Source organism: Trichoplusia ni, chromosome 27 (genome assembly GCF_003590095.1).
Source record: "Trichoplusia ni isolate ovarian cell line Hi5 chromosome 27, tn1, whole genome shotgun sequence".
In the NCBI taxonomy this organism is placed as follows: Eukaryota; Metazoa; Arthropoda; class Insecta; order Lepidoptera; family Noctuidae; genus Trichoplusia; species Trichoplusia ni.
This window is the reverse complement of record NC_039504.1, coordinates 3,877,998-3,894,511: the sequence shown is the minus strand read 5'-3', so window position 1 is coordinate 3,894,511 and position 16,514 is coordinate 3,877,998. Positions and strand designations below refer to the sequence as shown.

The following is a 16,514-nucleotide window of genomic DNA, read 5'->3' as shown; positions in this document are numbered from 1 at the left end:
TTCATGTTTTTCAGTAACAACAATTCAATTTTGGGAGTCGTGTCGCGTTAAGTGTAATAAAAAAAAATTAAAAAAAAATATATTTATTAAAAAAAAAAAAACATAGTTCACATTACTTAAATACATGTACGAATACAAATGACTCGGATGTAAAACCAGTAAAAATATCTTAATAGTTATAATCATAGGAGTTGAGTTAATCTACACCAAGACATAATAATATACGAGAAGGATGGTCTAAAGATAATATAGGGACACCCGAACTAGGTTTGTTTTAAACCTGTGTTTCGGGTTATCAGTGCAAAAAAATGATTGATGGATATTTTAATGTAATTCTATCACTTAATTGTATTATAAAAGACTAAGCAGGACAAGCTGTCCTGAATTATTTAATTACATTACCTGTACTTATTATAATAATTTCTAAGCTAAACAGTTTATTGTAATATTTCTAGCAATTTTTCCGTATCTGAGTAATTGAGGGACTGTAAGTATTCTATTACCATTCTATTACACCTATTTAAGCTTACACTATATAACTTTAGTAGCCTGTTAAATTTGTTATATAAATAGGGTCCTTGAAATAAATAAAATCTGTTAGTAAAAGCATGTTGCGTTTGTGGGTTAGTGCAAACTAAATCCTTTCTTCTCTTGCCGGAAGGTACCGGGCTGAAACCAATTTCAGTATGCTGGAGTCGTACTATATGTAGAATAAATAACTGGCGTACTGTAAGTACTTTGCATTCCCTGTATAACTGGTGAGTAGGAAACCTGAAAGGACGAAAAGTGGCGACCTTTAGGATTGCTCTTTGAGCACGTTCTAGGGGCAAGATAATAGATTTAGATGCACCACCCCATGAGTCTATGCAGTAGGTAAGAATGGATTGGCACAAAGCCATATACACCTGGCGAATTAGATTAAAGTCTGCAATGTTGCGTAAGTGTTTAAAGATATAGATTAATTTACGTACTCTGGTGCATAATGAATCAATATGTTTACGGAAATTAAGGTGACTGTCAATAGTGACACCTAGATATTTAGTATTGTCAGTTTTTACTAATGTAGGGCAAGCGCATGCAGTCGCCGCGGACGCGCTCGTATTACACTTATGTGCATAAATATTTAGGTTAGTAGTCGACTTATTACTATTTCTCATTGAAAATAACATGTAATTTGTTTTATTTGAATTTAATGTTAGAATATTATTGTTAAGCCAGTTAGACACTACATTAAAACCATTTTGGGCATTTTGATAGACCTCATCCTTAGACTTACCTGAGAACACAAGAGCTGTATCATCAGCATACGATATAATGACACCATTTTGCAGAGACAAATTGCACAGGTCGTTTATGTAAACTAGGAATAAAGTAGGTCCCAATATACTACCCTGGGGGATTCCGTAACTACTGCTGTTTAGTCCCGCACTTCTATATTGACCAATTTTTACGCACTGCTCACGGTTATTAAGATAGTCCGAGAATAATTTGAGCTGTGTTCCTCTTATACCATTTTTTTCCAGTTTATACAATAACAGAGAGCAAGCAATGGTGTTAAATGCCTTGGCAAGGTCTAAGAAGATCCCCATTGTGTACATACCTTTATCTAGACTTGTACATACATAGTTAGTTAGCTGATGCACCGCTTGGTTAGTTGATCTTTTTGATCTAAAGCCAAATTGGCGATCCAAAAGCAAATTATTGCTCTCAAGATATTTAATAAGCCTAACGTTAATTATTTTCTCCAAAATCTTAGAAATTCCTGATAGAACTGCAATTGGTCTATAATTGGTAATATTGTTTTTGTCTCCGGCTTTAAAAACTGGGGTTACTAAGGCTTTTTTAAGCAGATTAGGAAATATACCGTTCGATAAACATAAGTTAAATATGTAAGTTAGTGGAGGTGCAATTATGTGCTTGAATCTTTTTAGTACGCTATTTGGGATGTTATCCCATCCAACGGCACAAGAGTCTTTTAAACCATCTATAATACTAACAACCTCTTTAACGTCCGTATCTAATAACACAAACGAATGTAAGGTATTAGGCGACATATGTGTAGTTTGTGGACAAGAATTTCGGGAATAATTTTCAGCTAAATCTTTACCCAAATTGACAAAATAATTGTTCACTTTATTTGCCGCTAGTATTGGAGTTACATCGGTTGCTAAAAGTTCTAGAGCAGAGTCTGATTTCTTACATCTGAAAGTGTTACTTTTAACAACTTTCCATATCAGCTTACTGTTTTTGCCGGCTTTTTGTATTTGAACTTTGTCATATTGGGTTTTTATCTTTTTCAATAGGTTATTACAGAAATTCCTGTAGCGTTTGTAAGTAATGGAAAGCATCTCGTTATCAGGTGCAAGTTTTAGCTTTTGGTGAATAGATTTTACCAGATCGGGTAAAAGATAAAATTGATATTTTATTTATTTGTGGAACTTTTGATACGCTGACTTTGCTATCGGCTTGTTTCTAATTTCCATTGATGAGACATGAGGTTACGTAATACCTTAATGCAAAAGGTATCGTTAAAATTTGTGTGATAAATCAGTTTTTTTTTATAAATTATATCTTTTATAACAACTTTAATTTTTAATACAGCATTAAATCATTTCTTGCTTCAATTAAAACATGAACATGAATATTAGTCACCCATTTCATGCAACGAGTAAAGCCGCAAGCAGCTATTCTCAGCACCGACGCATTTTTTACAAGGATGTAGTAATGATTAAACGCTCATCTGTTTAAAAGTTTTCTGCTACTGGAAATAATAGCTACAGGAATAATTAAATATAACTATGAGTGAGCCTTTCTTAATCTTCTTTGATGATTAAAATGAAACTACTCCCGTATTTATAAAAATCCTTGATTCGCGGCCCGTTTCATAAACATTTAAGCAACATGCTCAAATACACCCAGACTCAGGACAAGCATTCGCGGATCACACAAATGCTTGTCCTATGCGGAAATCGAATCCGCGACACGTCACGCAACTTACTTCAAAGATCATCACTGTCATCAGAACATCATCAAAACTTGTTAACTTTGGTGCCATACTGAAAATATAACCTATCTCTAATTAAAATCTCTAGAGGAAAGCCAACATTGCGAGTGTCCAAGTGCAATTCTCGCAAATATTGGATCATCGACACCTCTTAATTGGGAACTGTGTTCACAATGTTGCAATAATATTTTTTCACTGTCATTTTCCGAAGTTTCCAGTATCAGGTAGGTGTAGTTAAGCTGACAGGGAATACGTTGGAGGTGGCCCAGATGAAGCAGCGTTGTGAGTTCCACATTAACAATATTAAGAAACCCCATCAGTTGTACGTACCTATGTGTATATATTAGGCTATAGTGTATCAAAATGAAATGAATTTTAGTAAAACCTGAGGTGGTTTATAACTTACGGAACCCTGCAACTAAGCCCGATCCTCAGGCTGAATATTATAAATCGGGTTACCAACAATTTAATTAACGGTTGTTACTGTCATAAACTACATGTGTGATCATTTTTTTGGGCAAATTTGTATTTCTTTAGATAACATGTATGTATGGAATCAGTGAGCAAGTCCGACTCGCGCTTAACCGATTTTATTAACTAATTATAATGTGAACATTTGCTTACACAGGGCACTCAGAGTGCAGCTAGTTTTCATGAAGCTAAGCACAATGCTATGAGAATTTACTTAATTAACAGAACAAAGAGCTTTTGCAAAAACAACGAAAATTCAGAATGTTTGTTTCTATTTGCCCACTTTTCTCGTTTGACCAACATTTTTTTACCAAAACAAGGTAACTTCTGCTTACAAACATATTTCCCTGGAGGCAGCGTTACATTGCAAATAATTTTCGTGATTTATTGAAAGGTATTGATCATTTTCATCTCGAAAAACCTAAGGTGTTTCAAAACGTGAGTTACGGTGGAAAATACAATAAGCAATATACACTAGGATGGAAGTAGAAAAAAATATGCTGGTTTTTTTAGAAAACAAAAAAAAAGAAAAATCGATACAGAGGTAGTCTGGTAAAATCTTCGTCGCAGGCGCTCAGTCTAATGGCATAAATAAATCTGCCATTTCATCAAAGTACAGTTTTAAAGCAACAGTCCACGAAAAATGCTTTTAAAGAGAAAATTTCGCAAAATGACATCCGTTTTACAGGTTCGTTTTTCCCATTTTTCGTGAGATTCGCAAAAAGGATGCATTTGCTCGAGTCTTATTGTAGCTTGCTGCATAATATAAACAGCTAAGAAATCCTCGATTTAGCTGGAAAAAGGGAATTCTTAGCTTCCCTGAATAAAACCAGACATAATTGATGTCTACAGCGTCGCTGCCGTCAAGATGTTTTTCTGGTTAAGGAGATTTTGAGAAAGGCGAATTATTTTAATGCGAATCCAAAATGATTTCAGTTTTAGGAATAATTTGCTTTGAAAATATTTTGATGATAAGTCTGATTGTATTATACATAGACGGTTAATAGTTACGTGATATATACGTTTATAAGTCAATAAATACTTAAATATTAGAGTATAGATGCTTTTCTTGCATTTAGGTTTTCTCATATAAAAACCTATATACTTGTAATACCTATATTTTGAGAACAAGCATGCACTGCCGAATGTGTGAGTGAATTATTACATAGCTTTTAGGGGAGTATTATTAAACCATGTAACTTGTATTGTCCTAAGTCTGGATGTCTTTGTGCATGTGACTTGCATGTTCATGAAACTCTCCGCGACAACAGGATAAAATTCTGAGAACCGAAAAAATAATTGAAACTTGAAGATGAGGGCCAACTTTGGTCTTAAGAAAATCTTTTAATATATATTTTTTTTCTTCAAAAACATTATCCTCATACAATATTGCAAAGTGTTTACAATTTAAATAAGGAAATCAATGTCAGAAGAAAATCCATCGTAAGTTCAGCTGTCTTATGTATTCGTGTATCGAAGTATTATACTTCATTTCATAAAAAAACCTTTGTATTTAATGCACTTTTATGTACAAAATATTTTCGTGGACTTTAAAAACATTTCACAAGACTTCGCCTGATAATTTTGAGAATTTGATCCGTTATTAATAGAATGGTATTCAATTACAACGACCTTTTCGTTTTCGTGGAACTCATATAAATAATACACGAATTTGTCACCCGAAGCTCAATAAAATTGAGAACGGGAACAATTGAACTTAAATTATTGTTCCAAAAATTCCATTAACTGAAGTGAATACTTATATGATTTCCAATATTTCCATGTAGGTACGTGTATTATTATCGTCGCAATCACAGAAAGAACAGCTTCCTAGAATGAATTGAATTTGATTTGGGGTGGTAATAATAGATATCACGTGTTTTGTAAGCTATCTCATTCGTATTATTACAAACGGAGTACCACGGGTTCTCCCACGTAATACCCAGTCCCAAGTAATTGAAGGATACAAAATTATATGGATAACAATTTTTGGATTAAGTTTTTGCCACGTTTTTGTAGTTTTCTTGTTTGTTTTTTTCGTTGCGGTTGGATATTCGAAACTCAATTTTCAGGCATTTCAAGATAAGCTAGCAGGCTGAAATTTTTAGGGCAGCTTCAAACCCGATGACAGTGTAATTTACAAATATAAAAACGGCTGGACCAATTTTGATAAAATTTTAATGGTGACATTTAAAAACATGGGCTAAAAATTATGTTTTTTTTTTTTACTATATTTGTTATTATATTTTGGTAGGTTCATACTCTATTGTCATTAAACACTGGTTTATTTAATAAATGTTTTTTTTATTTTATTAATTTGGTGTAAAGCGTGATTGTTGTAACGTTTCCTAAGCTACAGCGCTTAAGAAGCTTTTATTCCCAACGATTTTCATTACAGAATTCCCTATGTCCTTCAACAAAGATGGAAATCAAATATATCTCGTGACCCTGCACAACGCCACCAAGTCAGTATGGCTGTGTGTCTAGTCTAATAAAATATGATCATGATCAATCATGAACATGATTGCGTGTCTCACCTGCTATGAGTAGCAGCCGCAGCAGAGCGGCGAGCGGCGCGCGGCTCATGCTGGGTCACCGCCCCATCAAACCGGCGCACGCCCCGACTTGCCTGAAACAATGGAAAACCAACCTTATGTTAGTCAAAATACAGTCAAGTATTACTTATGGTAAGTACCTAATTTCCGTATAGTAAAATAAATATAAATGTAATTTATATGAATTTTCAGTGTGTTTAGTTGCAATGTACTCATGTAATAAAAAAACAAAACATGCTAATTAACCTTCAAAATGTTTTTTAACAGTTGTACAAATGCTTCAAGGTTGTTTTCAAAAACTGAATTTGTTTGATAAATATAATTCAGCTGCTAAATAACGCACTAGGTACTTTAATAGTTAGCTACTTATTTATAGTCTGAAATTTATTAAAAGTTTGAAACATTTTTTAAAACTGTGTCAAACACGACAGAAGGTATCATAGCCTCACTTCGGTTCTGACATCGACTAGGTTAAAAAAACTTGAACAAAATTCTCTATCCTTTATTTCAACTCATAATCACGGCGTTTTCCTGTAAAAACAATGAAAACTGTCTTCAAATAATAAAAAACCTCCTCTCGTTGGAAACTCTTTGTTACTCTTTATGTCTTTATAGTATTATAATTTCGAAATCTAGTCCTAGGGTTTAATATTGTTAAACTCTTTTAAGTGTTTGTACAGTTTATCTAGCTGAACCCACGGTAAAACAAGGAGCTGACTTTAATATTACGTGTAGGGTTGAGTAGAATCGTCGTCTATAACGAACATAGTATTCATCGGTTATACACAACTATATTTATGAACTTTTAATAAAAGGCACATAAACCAGTGAAAAATAAGTTTATTTCAATGCTCGTTTTAAATTAGAACTTCAGGCCAACGGTATCGTAGATCTTCTTCCAGAAGCGGACGTGTTCCTCGTCGGGATTGTAGCCCACGGTGAGGTTGGCGTCGATGTTCACGTAGGCCAAGCTCTTCGTGTCGAACTGAGGCCACTGGATGCCAAACGAGGAGTCAGGAGTCGGATTGCTGTTGAAATAAATAGTATGCCATAGTAAAACAAAACACAGAACAATTGGAATATAACCGAGTGTGGGATGATGCACCAATGTCATTATTTCGCATGTTCTGGTGGACCATTTGCAAGTCCAGAGAGTGACACAGCCAGGGATAACAGAAACTGAAAAATAAAAATAAATCTATGTACCTAGCGGATGAAGTGGGATATTGAAAATTTTTTTCCACTTACCCGAACTTAGCAAAGTTAGTAACTATTTTCGGGAAGATTTGCACCAGTCTATATTCCTCGCTATCTTTGGTTAGAGTGAAGTTTAACATTTTTGGATCGAACTCATGGAACAGTTCTTCAAAGTGCGCCACTCCATCAATTCCATAGTTATTCTCGCTGTACATACTCCTACTAGTTCTAATAGAAAACTGATAGAAAAATACTTTTCCAACTTTAGGCCATCTTCTGATGAACCTATGCACGTCATATACCAAGCTGACGAAACTGTTAAAGGTTACAAACTCAGCCATATTTTCTTCGCTAATATCTTTATCGCCAAAATAGAACTCTCTTATAGACTTAGCAACAGCTAAATTAACATCAATAGGATATTTAATTAATATTTTGCTGGGAACTAACATCTCTGGGTAAGTTTTGTAACGGTTTATGTATCTAAACGGTTTAGATACGTAAAATGGAATCATAATCAAAGCTTCATTCGAATTATAACCCATCATAACATCTGCCGTATTTACTTCGCCAAGGTCAAGTGATTCATAAGGGTCTTTAGTTATGAACCTCTCTTGTCCATAATCACCTTCGATTACCGGTGTGAATGGAGTAAATTTGAATAGAACTTGAGTAATCTCTTCAGCAGCAGCGACATAACTGGTGGTATTGAGCAAAGATCTAACTGGCACAGTTTGTAAAAAGGCGAGAATGTCATCCTTATTCTTAGTTCGCATGGTTTCATCAAATGACTCAGCAAGCACATGTGCTCGTTCTATGGATTTGTGTTCTACAAAACAGTCTATGTCTGGAACTCCACTTTGTAATATAGCTCTATTGAATAAACCTTTGGACATTGGTGAAAGTAAGTGATGACCAACCGAAGTACCGCCTCCACTTTCTCCAAAGATGGTAACGCTCTTAGCATCGCCACCGAATAAATGAATGTTCTTTTGCACCCATTTAAGCGCTAGCACTTGATCTTTCAATCCTGCGTTTCCAGATACATCTTTTGTTCCTAAGTTAAGGAACCCTAATGTATCCAGTCTGTAGTTGATTGTAACGAGAACAACACCATTCGGAACAATGAAATCGGGTCCGTATAAATCATCATTTCCAGAACCGAATTTTAACACGCCTCCATGAATGAAGAACATAACTGGAAGAGGTTTTTTTGGTTTCATATTGGGGGTGTAGACATTTAAGAAAAGGCAGTCTTCATCTCCGGGGATGTATATGTTGTTCAATAAATCAACTTGAGGACAAACTGCTCCGTGAGTTGAAGCATTTCTGACTCCCTCCCATGGTTCTGGTGCTTGCGGTGCCTAAAAATAGCAAGATTACAGTCACTTGTTATAAAGTAACGACAAAATATTTTTGTTTTGATAATTTTTACCTTGAATCTGAGTTCGCCGACAGGTGGCTTGGCGTAAGGGATACCTTTAAAGCTGAAATATATTGAATCCCCTGTGACTGTTACTAACTCCTCACCAGATAGCCATCCCTGTGCTACTTTCACCAAGAGCTCATCGCAGGATACACTTTGAAGAACACTGATAAAATAGAAAAGCAAATTAATATGTTTAATTGAAAATTTGCGAATTATATAAAAAAATATGATTTTAATTCCTTGAACGTACCATATAGCAAGAAAACAAATCGCTGAAATAGTTCCCATCTCTGCACTATTCCCCTGAGGCACTTTTGCCGTGTGCCGCAGATATTTGGAACTAGCGATCTCTACGGTTGGCCGCTTTTATTATTGTTCTTAATTAATGCATACTTATACATCACTTTTTATGGTGTGTCTGTCATTAATTTTATTTTTTACTATTCACTTCTATTATAATGTCTTTTTTTTTTGACGGCAACGTATTCTATTGTTTCCTGTTTTTTTGGCTGAATATGTAGATTTAGAATTTACAAAATGATCAGACGTTATAAATAAACTCACTGGCCTCTCCTCATGAGGATGGGTGAAGTTTGAGAGTGCATTGGATTCCATCTGCTCCTCAAACGAGAGAGACAGATCGAGATCAAGCGACTAGTAATCGACTTTCGTCACAACAGTCATTTATTTTTACTATAGTTCAGTCAGACGAACATAGTCGAAGAATGTGACTAGTCTAACTTATTAAGTCATTAAACAAATAGGATATTTATTCAGCTTAATAAACGCTGTCAAAGGCGTTGTTAAAATTCATAAATTAAAGATTATATATACTTTTTGGGTTTAAACTTATGAATCATACCAAATAATTAACAATGTATCTAAGTGTTTGAATAAAGTATTGTATAGTAGTAGTAAGTAAGTTATAGATATATATAGAAAGTTTCATAATAAATGACTTTTTTTATTCTTACTATTATACAGTTGAATTATCATAATTATAAGTTAATTATGCCTCCTTTATGTTTATACGCTTTAGACGAGTTACACAGCTGGTGAACTGTACTTAATTAATGCGAGATTGAATGAAAGAAAGGAAGCAAAAAAAGCAGTGAAAATAATATTTCGTGAATTTGTCTCATTTGAGGCATAATTTTAAAAGTCTTGTAGATTTTAATTTTTGTAAAGGTCCAACTTTTGTTCCCAGTGGGACCCCAAATTTGTATATTTTTTTTTACCTTTTTTCCCGTATTTCTACAAAAATATCAAAGCACGTCGCTACTTTGATTATTCAACTTCGTCATCGTACTGTTTGACAAAGGAATTCCCATTGATTCCCCATTAATTCACAAAAGGGAAAACTTTCTTATCATAACATGAAAGATGGGACTTCAAGATTTTTTGCCTTTGTACAAGTAGCGTCTGATGCTTCGTAATCAATGTAATTCGGGGTCGCGGTTGTTTGGAGGCTTTTGTATGGGCCTATTATATACTGGTATTTACATAATCAATGTGATTCGTATACACGGGGAACAATGTTGATGCTTGTATGATTTCCCCCACATTTTCCTTATCTGATTGGATGTTGTTATCGGCACTCTTCCTTTTGATGTCAAGTGCAATTGTATCTGTTGTCGTAGGAGGTAGATGTGACATTGTTTTGTGTTAGTGACGTTGACGACTTTTATGTATGAGTACTTGTTTCACTACTCCAAGAATTTGGTGTATTCTTCTGCGTAGACTAAATGACGAATACTTGGCCTCAGATGCTGGATTTTTAATTTAAGTGATTTTAGCCTTCGAGGTTATAAACATGGGTCTAGTTTAACTCGCGACACTGTAAGTTCTGGACAAACAGGACAAAGTAAAACAATTTTTCAAAAAAAATGATAGTGAAACAAATTGGAAATGAAAAGCCTAGCGACAACGGTTTATGAAACAGAGCCTTGTGAAAGACGGACGTATAATCCTCCATTTTCACCTTTTACATGCTTATTTACATGAATATATAACTCGACTTGAAATATTATTACAAACATTTACATATAATAACAGTCACCCAACAGATTTAGTACACGTGTTGTATCACTCGGTACATCATGCCGTCAAACTTTACCGTGCACAATAACTAGTTATTACAGCATATTATTACTTACAAACGTGTATTACCAGACTAAAGTCACGTACACACTTGTCACGTCTCGCATTTATGTTCTGGTTCAGAGCGGCACTCACCGGTTCTAACCGGAGTTTTCCGGAAAATAAACGCCTCGCTGCTATAAGAGCCCGTCTTATGTTTAATACAGGTGGAATTTCGTGAACGCAAAATGAGCAATTTAAATTATACAAGTAAATTACACTGTTAATAATAGTTTTAATAAAACTTCCTTGGGATGAAATTTAAGATTCTTAAGTAGCGGTTGTTGAAAGCCAGATACTGTCGCAACTTTGTACATTATTGAAAACTAAGTATTGTAGTATTTACATGATAATGTTAGAGCGGTGTGACAGTATCTAACGTAAATAAAATTTCGGCTCTCAGTAATCAAATTAAAAATTACACTCAAAGGAAAAAGAATAACAGCCGGAACCCACAAGTTAATGTGACTTCTGAAACACGGAGGAACTCGTTATGACATAGATGGTCACCCATCCATTTACAGACCGTATCAAGCGTTGTTTAGATACCTGTGATGGATCAAATTGAAGTTTCGTATTTTCCTCTTCTTAATTAAAAATATATGTATATACGTCTTTAAAATAACCCTTAAACGTACCTATATAAACATTGCTGGTCATCGTAAACCTTCGCATTTCCCTGATTTATTCAAGAACAAGCAAACAATTTCATTCATCGTATCGCCTCGCTAAAATATTCAGGATCACGCGTACGTCACTTAGTTCAATTTCCTCGGGATTTTTTACAAAAATTCTTTGAGAGCGGAGAGGTTGTCGTTAATAAATACTTGTTATAACAAGCTTAATCTCTGACTACAAATTGTACGACTGTACAAATTAGAAGGGGGATATCGTATTTGTTAATGCTGCGTTTTTTGGAGTTGGAGACAAAAAGGTACATTTATTGGGATCTTTTTTAATACAAGAAATGCTTAGCTTTGTTAATGTTTCATGGTTAGGACAAAGTGTTTTGAAGCTGATTCTTCGAAGGAAGTAAACAATACTTACAAAAGGAAAAGTCATAAACTTTAATTTTATTTTAATGTTTGATTCGCCGTTATTTACGAAGTATGATTGTCATAAATGTCTTCATATCACATTTAAGAAAAGAGTTCAATATTTTATAATGCTTATTTAGATTAGATTAGAATATTCTTTATTGTACACCATGGAATTACAGTAGTGATTCTTAATACATACAATGTTAGGGTACAAAGGCGGTCTTATCGCTAAAAGCGATATCTTCCAGACAACCTTTGGATGGACAGGAAAATTATCAGTATGTACCGAGGTAGGTGGTGCACTATTGTTAAAAACATGTAAAGGTATACACAAACAAAATGAATACATACAATAATCAGATAATCAGTGTTTATGATGGCTACTTTAAAGAAAGGAGATGGTCTTTTACCAGTTTTTTAAAGGTGCTAAGTGTCCTTAAGTAAGCCTTTCTGATTGTTGAAGGAATCTTATTTACATACTCAATTAAAAAAAACAGTACTTTTCACATTTTTTTCAACATTAAAACATCTGGTCGAACCGTAACATACCACGGTACAGTAAATGAGGCATTAACAATTCATACACAAAATACATTACCGTGTACATTTTTGAAACGGTGTGCATTCAGACACGCGACTTATTTATGTTCGCCTTGTTAGGGTTTATTAAAATTTTAAAACTACTGTGTTTTAGGTAAGTATAATATAGGGGATAGATTGTAATTAAAAGATATAAATGTCGAAGAATATACTTTAATGTTGTTATACTCCGTTACTTATAAATTAAAGTTATTTATTTAACAACATTTTTCTCATATTTATCGGAATTGCTCAACTCAAGCTAGTTCTTGTACGAAATCTTATAAATGAAAATATCCAATCTATTCTCAAATATGAATCCAACGAAGATGCTAGAACGCAACAGACTTCTTTTCCACGAAAATTCCATAAATTCCTGAACCGCATACAATTAACTCTGAGGCCTTCGACATATTGTTTTCGGGAGCTTGCCAGTACCAGTGACAGGGGTCGTGTCATTGTCCGTCACCCTCTCATTCTCGCGTCAACCTGACTTGCTTATGAAGGTGGTGAACTATGTTCTGGTTGGTACCGAGACATATTGCGTTTTAGTTAGAATTCTTGTTTAAGTGTTTGAATATTAATTGGTGTTATCTGTCTAAGAAGGCATTGTTACTGTCATTCATGATGCTTAAGTCATTTGTCATTTCGATTTTGACCTTGGAAAAGCTTTATTGCTTTACCAGCTGGATCAACAGTCATTTTTATCCGACATTTAATATATTTTTTTTAACTTCACAAGATTTTTTGTCCTTACGTACAATACAATACAGTCAATACTGGTATAACAAAAACAATTTTATTCTCTTCCCCAGAATCAGCGTCAATAAATTCAATAAATCTACATACATCTTCTTTTCGCCTTACATTCGCAAGCTCCTTATAAATGCACCCCGGTTGTTAGGAAATACGTGAACTCGTAAATATACCAAAATAAAAAATGTTGGGGAGAACGGGCCCAAAGAGGATATTCAATTATTCCTCGCCTTTACTTTAAACATTTTCTGGTCTATTGAGATTGATATCATAAGAAAATAATGTATATTTATGAGGTTTTGGTACGGGGTAAAGCATTAGAACCTATTCTTGCAAAAACTGACTCCATAATTGCATTTGGCGATCGTAAGGTTGGGAATTGATCTTGAACACGTCTTTGGAGGTTAAGTTACTTCAAGTTATTACAAGCTTCAAATGTCAAATTCCACCAGGCGTGAATAGATCTAGACGATATTGGACTTAAAGACATTTGGTAGGTATACACAAAGGAAATTAATTTATAAATTCGATTTTCAATATAACAAAAAAATAAAAAGAGAATTTTTGAAAGATCCTATTTCACAAATATTAGCTTTTCATAAAACCGAATGAATTTCGTAGAGCACTCAAAATAAAAGCACAATACAACCCATTTTTTGTATTATTTTGTGTAGAGGAATTAAAAGCTAGACGGTACAATTGCTAGTTTAAAGTGCGAGTCTGTGTTATTGATGTAAACGTGATGTGGTGAGTAATGGCCAAACTTCACTCGCTCAGAGAAGTGCTGCTGATTTGTGGACGCTATATCTCATAGACTGACTGTAGGGTGCAAGTCAGGAGAAGAGCGAGAATACCATCACTCCAAGGAGGCCATGTTCTATTGCTTAAAGTGAAATTATTGCAGTTGTGGAAGAGAGTCACCGAGGATGTTAGGAGCTCGTGGTTCAGCTGTAACTATTAATAGTTAAGCTGCACTTGACGCGGTCGGTCCGTAGATGGGTGAACATCTTGGTTATAACAAGTTCCTCATTGTTCATGATGACTGGGTATAAAAAGAAAAAATCTCATTAGTCCGTTAGATAATTGAAAAGTATGAGACACGTATTTCTTCCTTTTTCAAAAAAACTAGAATTGACAAAGATTAACTGCTTTAAAGTTTAGGAGAAGGGGCTTGTGACGTAACGTACTACATGCTGGCTGAGCTACATGGTTCTCTACATACACCGCAGTGTGTCGTCTCTCTCTCGCATGTACATCTGCAATAGTCTCAATTCATTGGTTGTTGATGCTGTTTTTGTACAAGCGGGACTCCGTTCTTCTCAGTACTACGGTCTGTCTTACTTGCACACATGGATTAAATAAGGTTAGAGTCCATAATACGAGCACAGGTCTTAGAATACGTCCATGCAAAATAATTCCCACTTGTTTCGAAGAAGGTTGATAAATTATTCATCAGGTGTTTTATCAGTCTTCACCGCGGTTCTATAGACGGACCATCTGAATTGTCAGATACAAATAGGATCTAAGAGTTTGATACAACTACGGAAGAACCGATTCCGTAGCCAGCTGGTAACAAAATGTGTTTTTCCTTTCATTAAACCGAAAAAGATTGGCGTTACAAGTTTGATGTGTATATTTATCTGTCTCTCTGTGACATCATAACTGTCGAACCGATGGAGCGATTTCCATTCTGTGTGTTTCATATATTTTTGAAAGGTTAATTATGTGCTAATTATTGTTCTTAGACATTTTTGATAACATCAGTTAGCCATAATATTAGCGTTAGCATAAAATCCAGCTGCACAAGGTTGCAAATCAGCAAGCTATTTAAAAGTCGTCGGGGTGAAACTTTTTACCGTCGGGTGGTTTTAGAATTTTTCTATCTTTAGCGCTATTGAATGAATGAATGAATATTCTTTCTTGTTCATCACAGAATAACGGTTCAACATAAGGTTTTTTTCCATATTTACAACTACAATTTAGAGTTAATCTTGTTCGGTCATATGACCTTCAGATATCAGTACAGTCGTGCACGTTTACACTGGCTGTGAATCTGTCTGCATTATATTTGGCTGTAACCCAAATACTACCGCAAGCGCATCACTTTAATAGGATTAAGTGCAGAATAATTAATGAGTTGTCTTAAATCGCTTTCAATATTGCTCCTGCAATCTGTAAACCATCTGCTGTTCATTAAAGTGCGATGAAACGGTTGAGAGGAAGATTGCTGTAAATTCAGACCCCTCGAGTACCTATATAACAGCCGGTAGCCGGCAGTTTTGTTGGAAGATAATTAAACAGATTTTGTTTTAGCTAGCTATGATGATTGAGAACTAAACCACTAATATCAGAACTATGAACTGCTCGCTACAATGACAATCATTGACGAAATAAAATGATCTTTATTACTAATGTCATAAACGCGAAGTTTGTATGAGTATGTATGAATGTTTGTTCCTCTTTCACACAAATTCACTGAATGTATTTAGACGGAACTTAGTACATGGAAAGTTTATAACCAGGATTAGCACATGGGATAGTTTTTGTCCCGATTGTATGTTCCCGTGGGATCATTTTCGATTAGTAGCTGACGGGCCCGCGGGCACTAGCTAGTACTGAATATATTACAATTTAATTTACCCTTCTTTATTAAAATTCTTTAAAACTAAACAAAACGGACATTTCCCAAGCTCAACTAAAACAATAAAACCCTCAAATAGATTGCAAATATAGAGTCCTCGGGCAAAGTTTTAAAGGAGTTTTGCAGCAAGTTTACCGGTAATGTTTTGATAAAAATACAATTTGCCCATCGCAGCTTTTCTTGTCCACTGGAAAAAATATATTTTATGCTATTATTTTGTAAATATTATACTATGTTATGATAATAATTTGACGATGGATAATTGAAATAGAAAGAACTAAACCATGTTCAGTAAACTTTTCATCCTATTTTTATCTCACCAAATGAGCATAAAATTAATGATTTTACCTAAAATAAGTATATAAAGGAATGTTATTTGTATTAGGGACTTGGTTTCCACGGAATTTTTCAGTCGAGCACACACTAATTTAAAAAGGTCTCTCGAATGGCTGACGTATAGATATACTCAGTAAGCATAAATTCAAACCCGTCCGTCAACAAAAAAATACTCATTTGCATATTTTTATAAATCTCTCGAAAATTGCGTATAGTCTGTTTTAGTCGTGTCTCGTAAAGCCTACATATTCTCTGTTTCATCAAAACTCTACAACATAGATTAAAATTAGAGGAATGTTTCTGCTTACCTAGCCATATTACTTGATGCAACTAGTGTTGTAAAAGTTATTCGCTGCCTAATGCTCGT

The 16,514-nt window shown here is 34.5% G+C and overlaps 2 protein-coding genes across 2 annotated transcripts in view; both read right to left on the bottom strand.

The window, feature by feature from the left end:
- Window positions 1–6,276, bottom strand: part of LOC113505858 — a 30,470-nt gene extending 24,194 nt beyond the window's left edge. The window contains exon 1 of the mRNA XM_026888699.1: window positions 6,013–6,276. Coding sequence (XP_026744500.1) covers window positions 6,013–6,061 — 49 coding nt within the window. The 5' untranslated portion in view covers window positions 6,062–6,276. The remainder of the gene's footprint in view (window positions 1–6,012) is intronic.
- Window positions 6,277–6,852: 576 nt separating this feature from the next.
- On the bottom strand, window positions 6,853–9,007 carry LOC113505882 (esterase E4-like). Its single transcript, XM_026888739.1, has 4 exons — window positions 8,907–9,007; window positions 8,663–8,819; window positions 7,279–8,591; window positions 6,853–7,058 (listed from the first exon to the last, which is right to left on the bottom strand). Exons 1-4 carry the CDS (start codon window positions 8,942–8,944, stop codon window positions 6,893–6,895), a joined length of 1,674 nt encoding a protein of 557 aa, XP_026744540.1. The 5' UTR covers window positions 8,945–9,007; the 3' UTR covers window positions 6,853–6,892.
- Window positions 9,008–16,514: the final 7,507 nt, after the last annotated feature.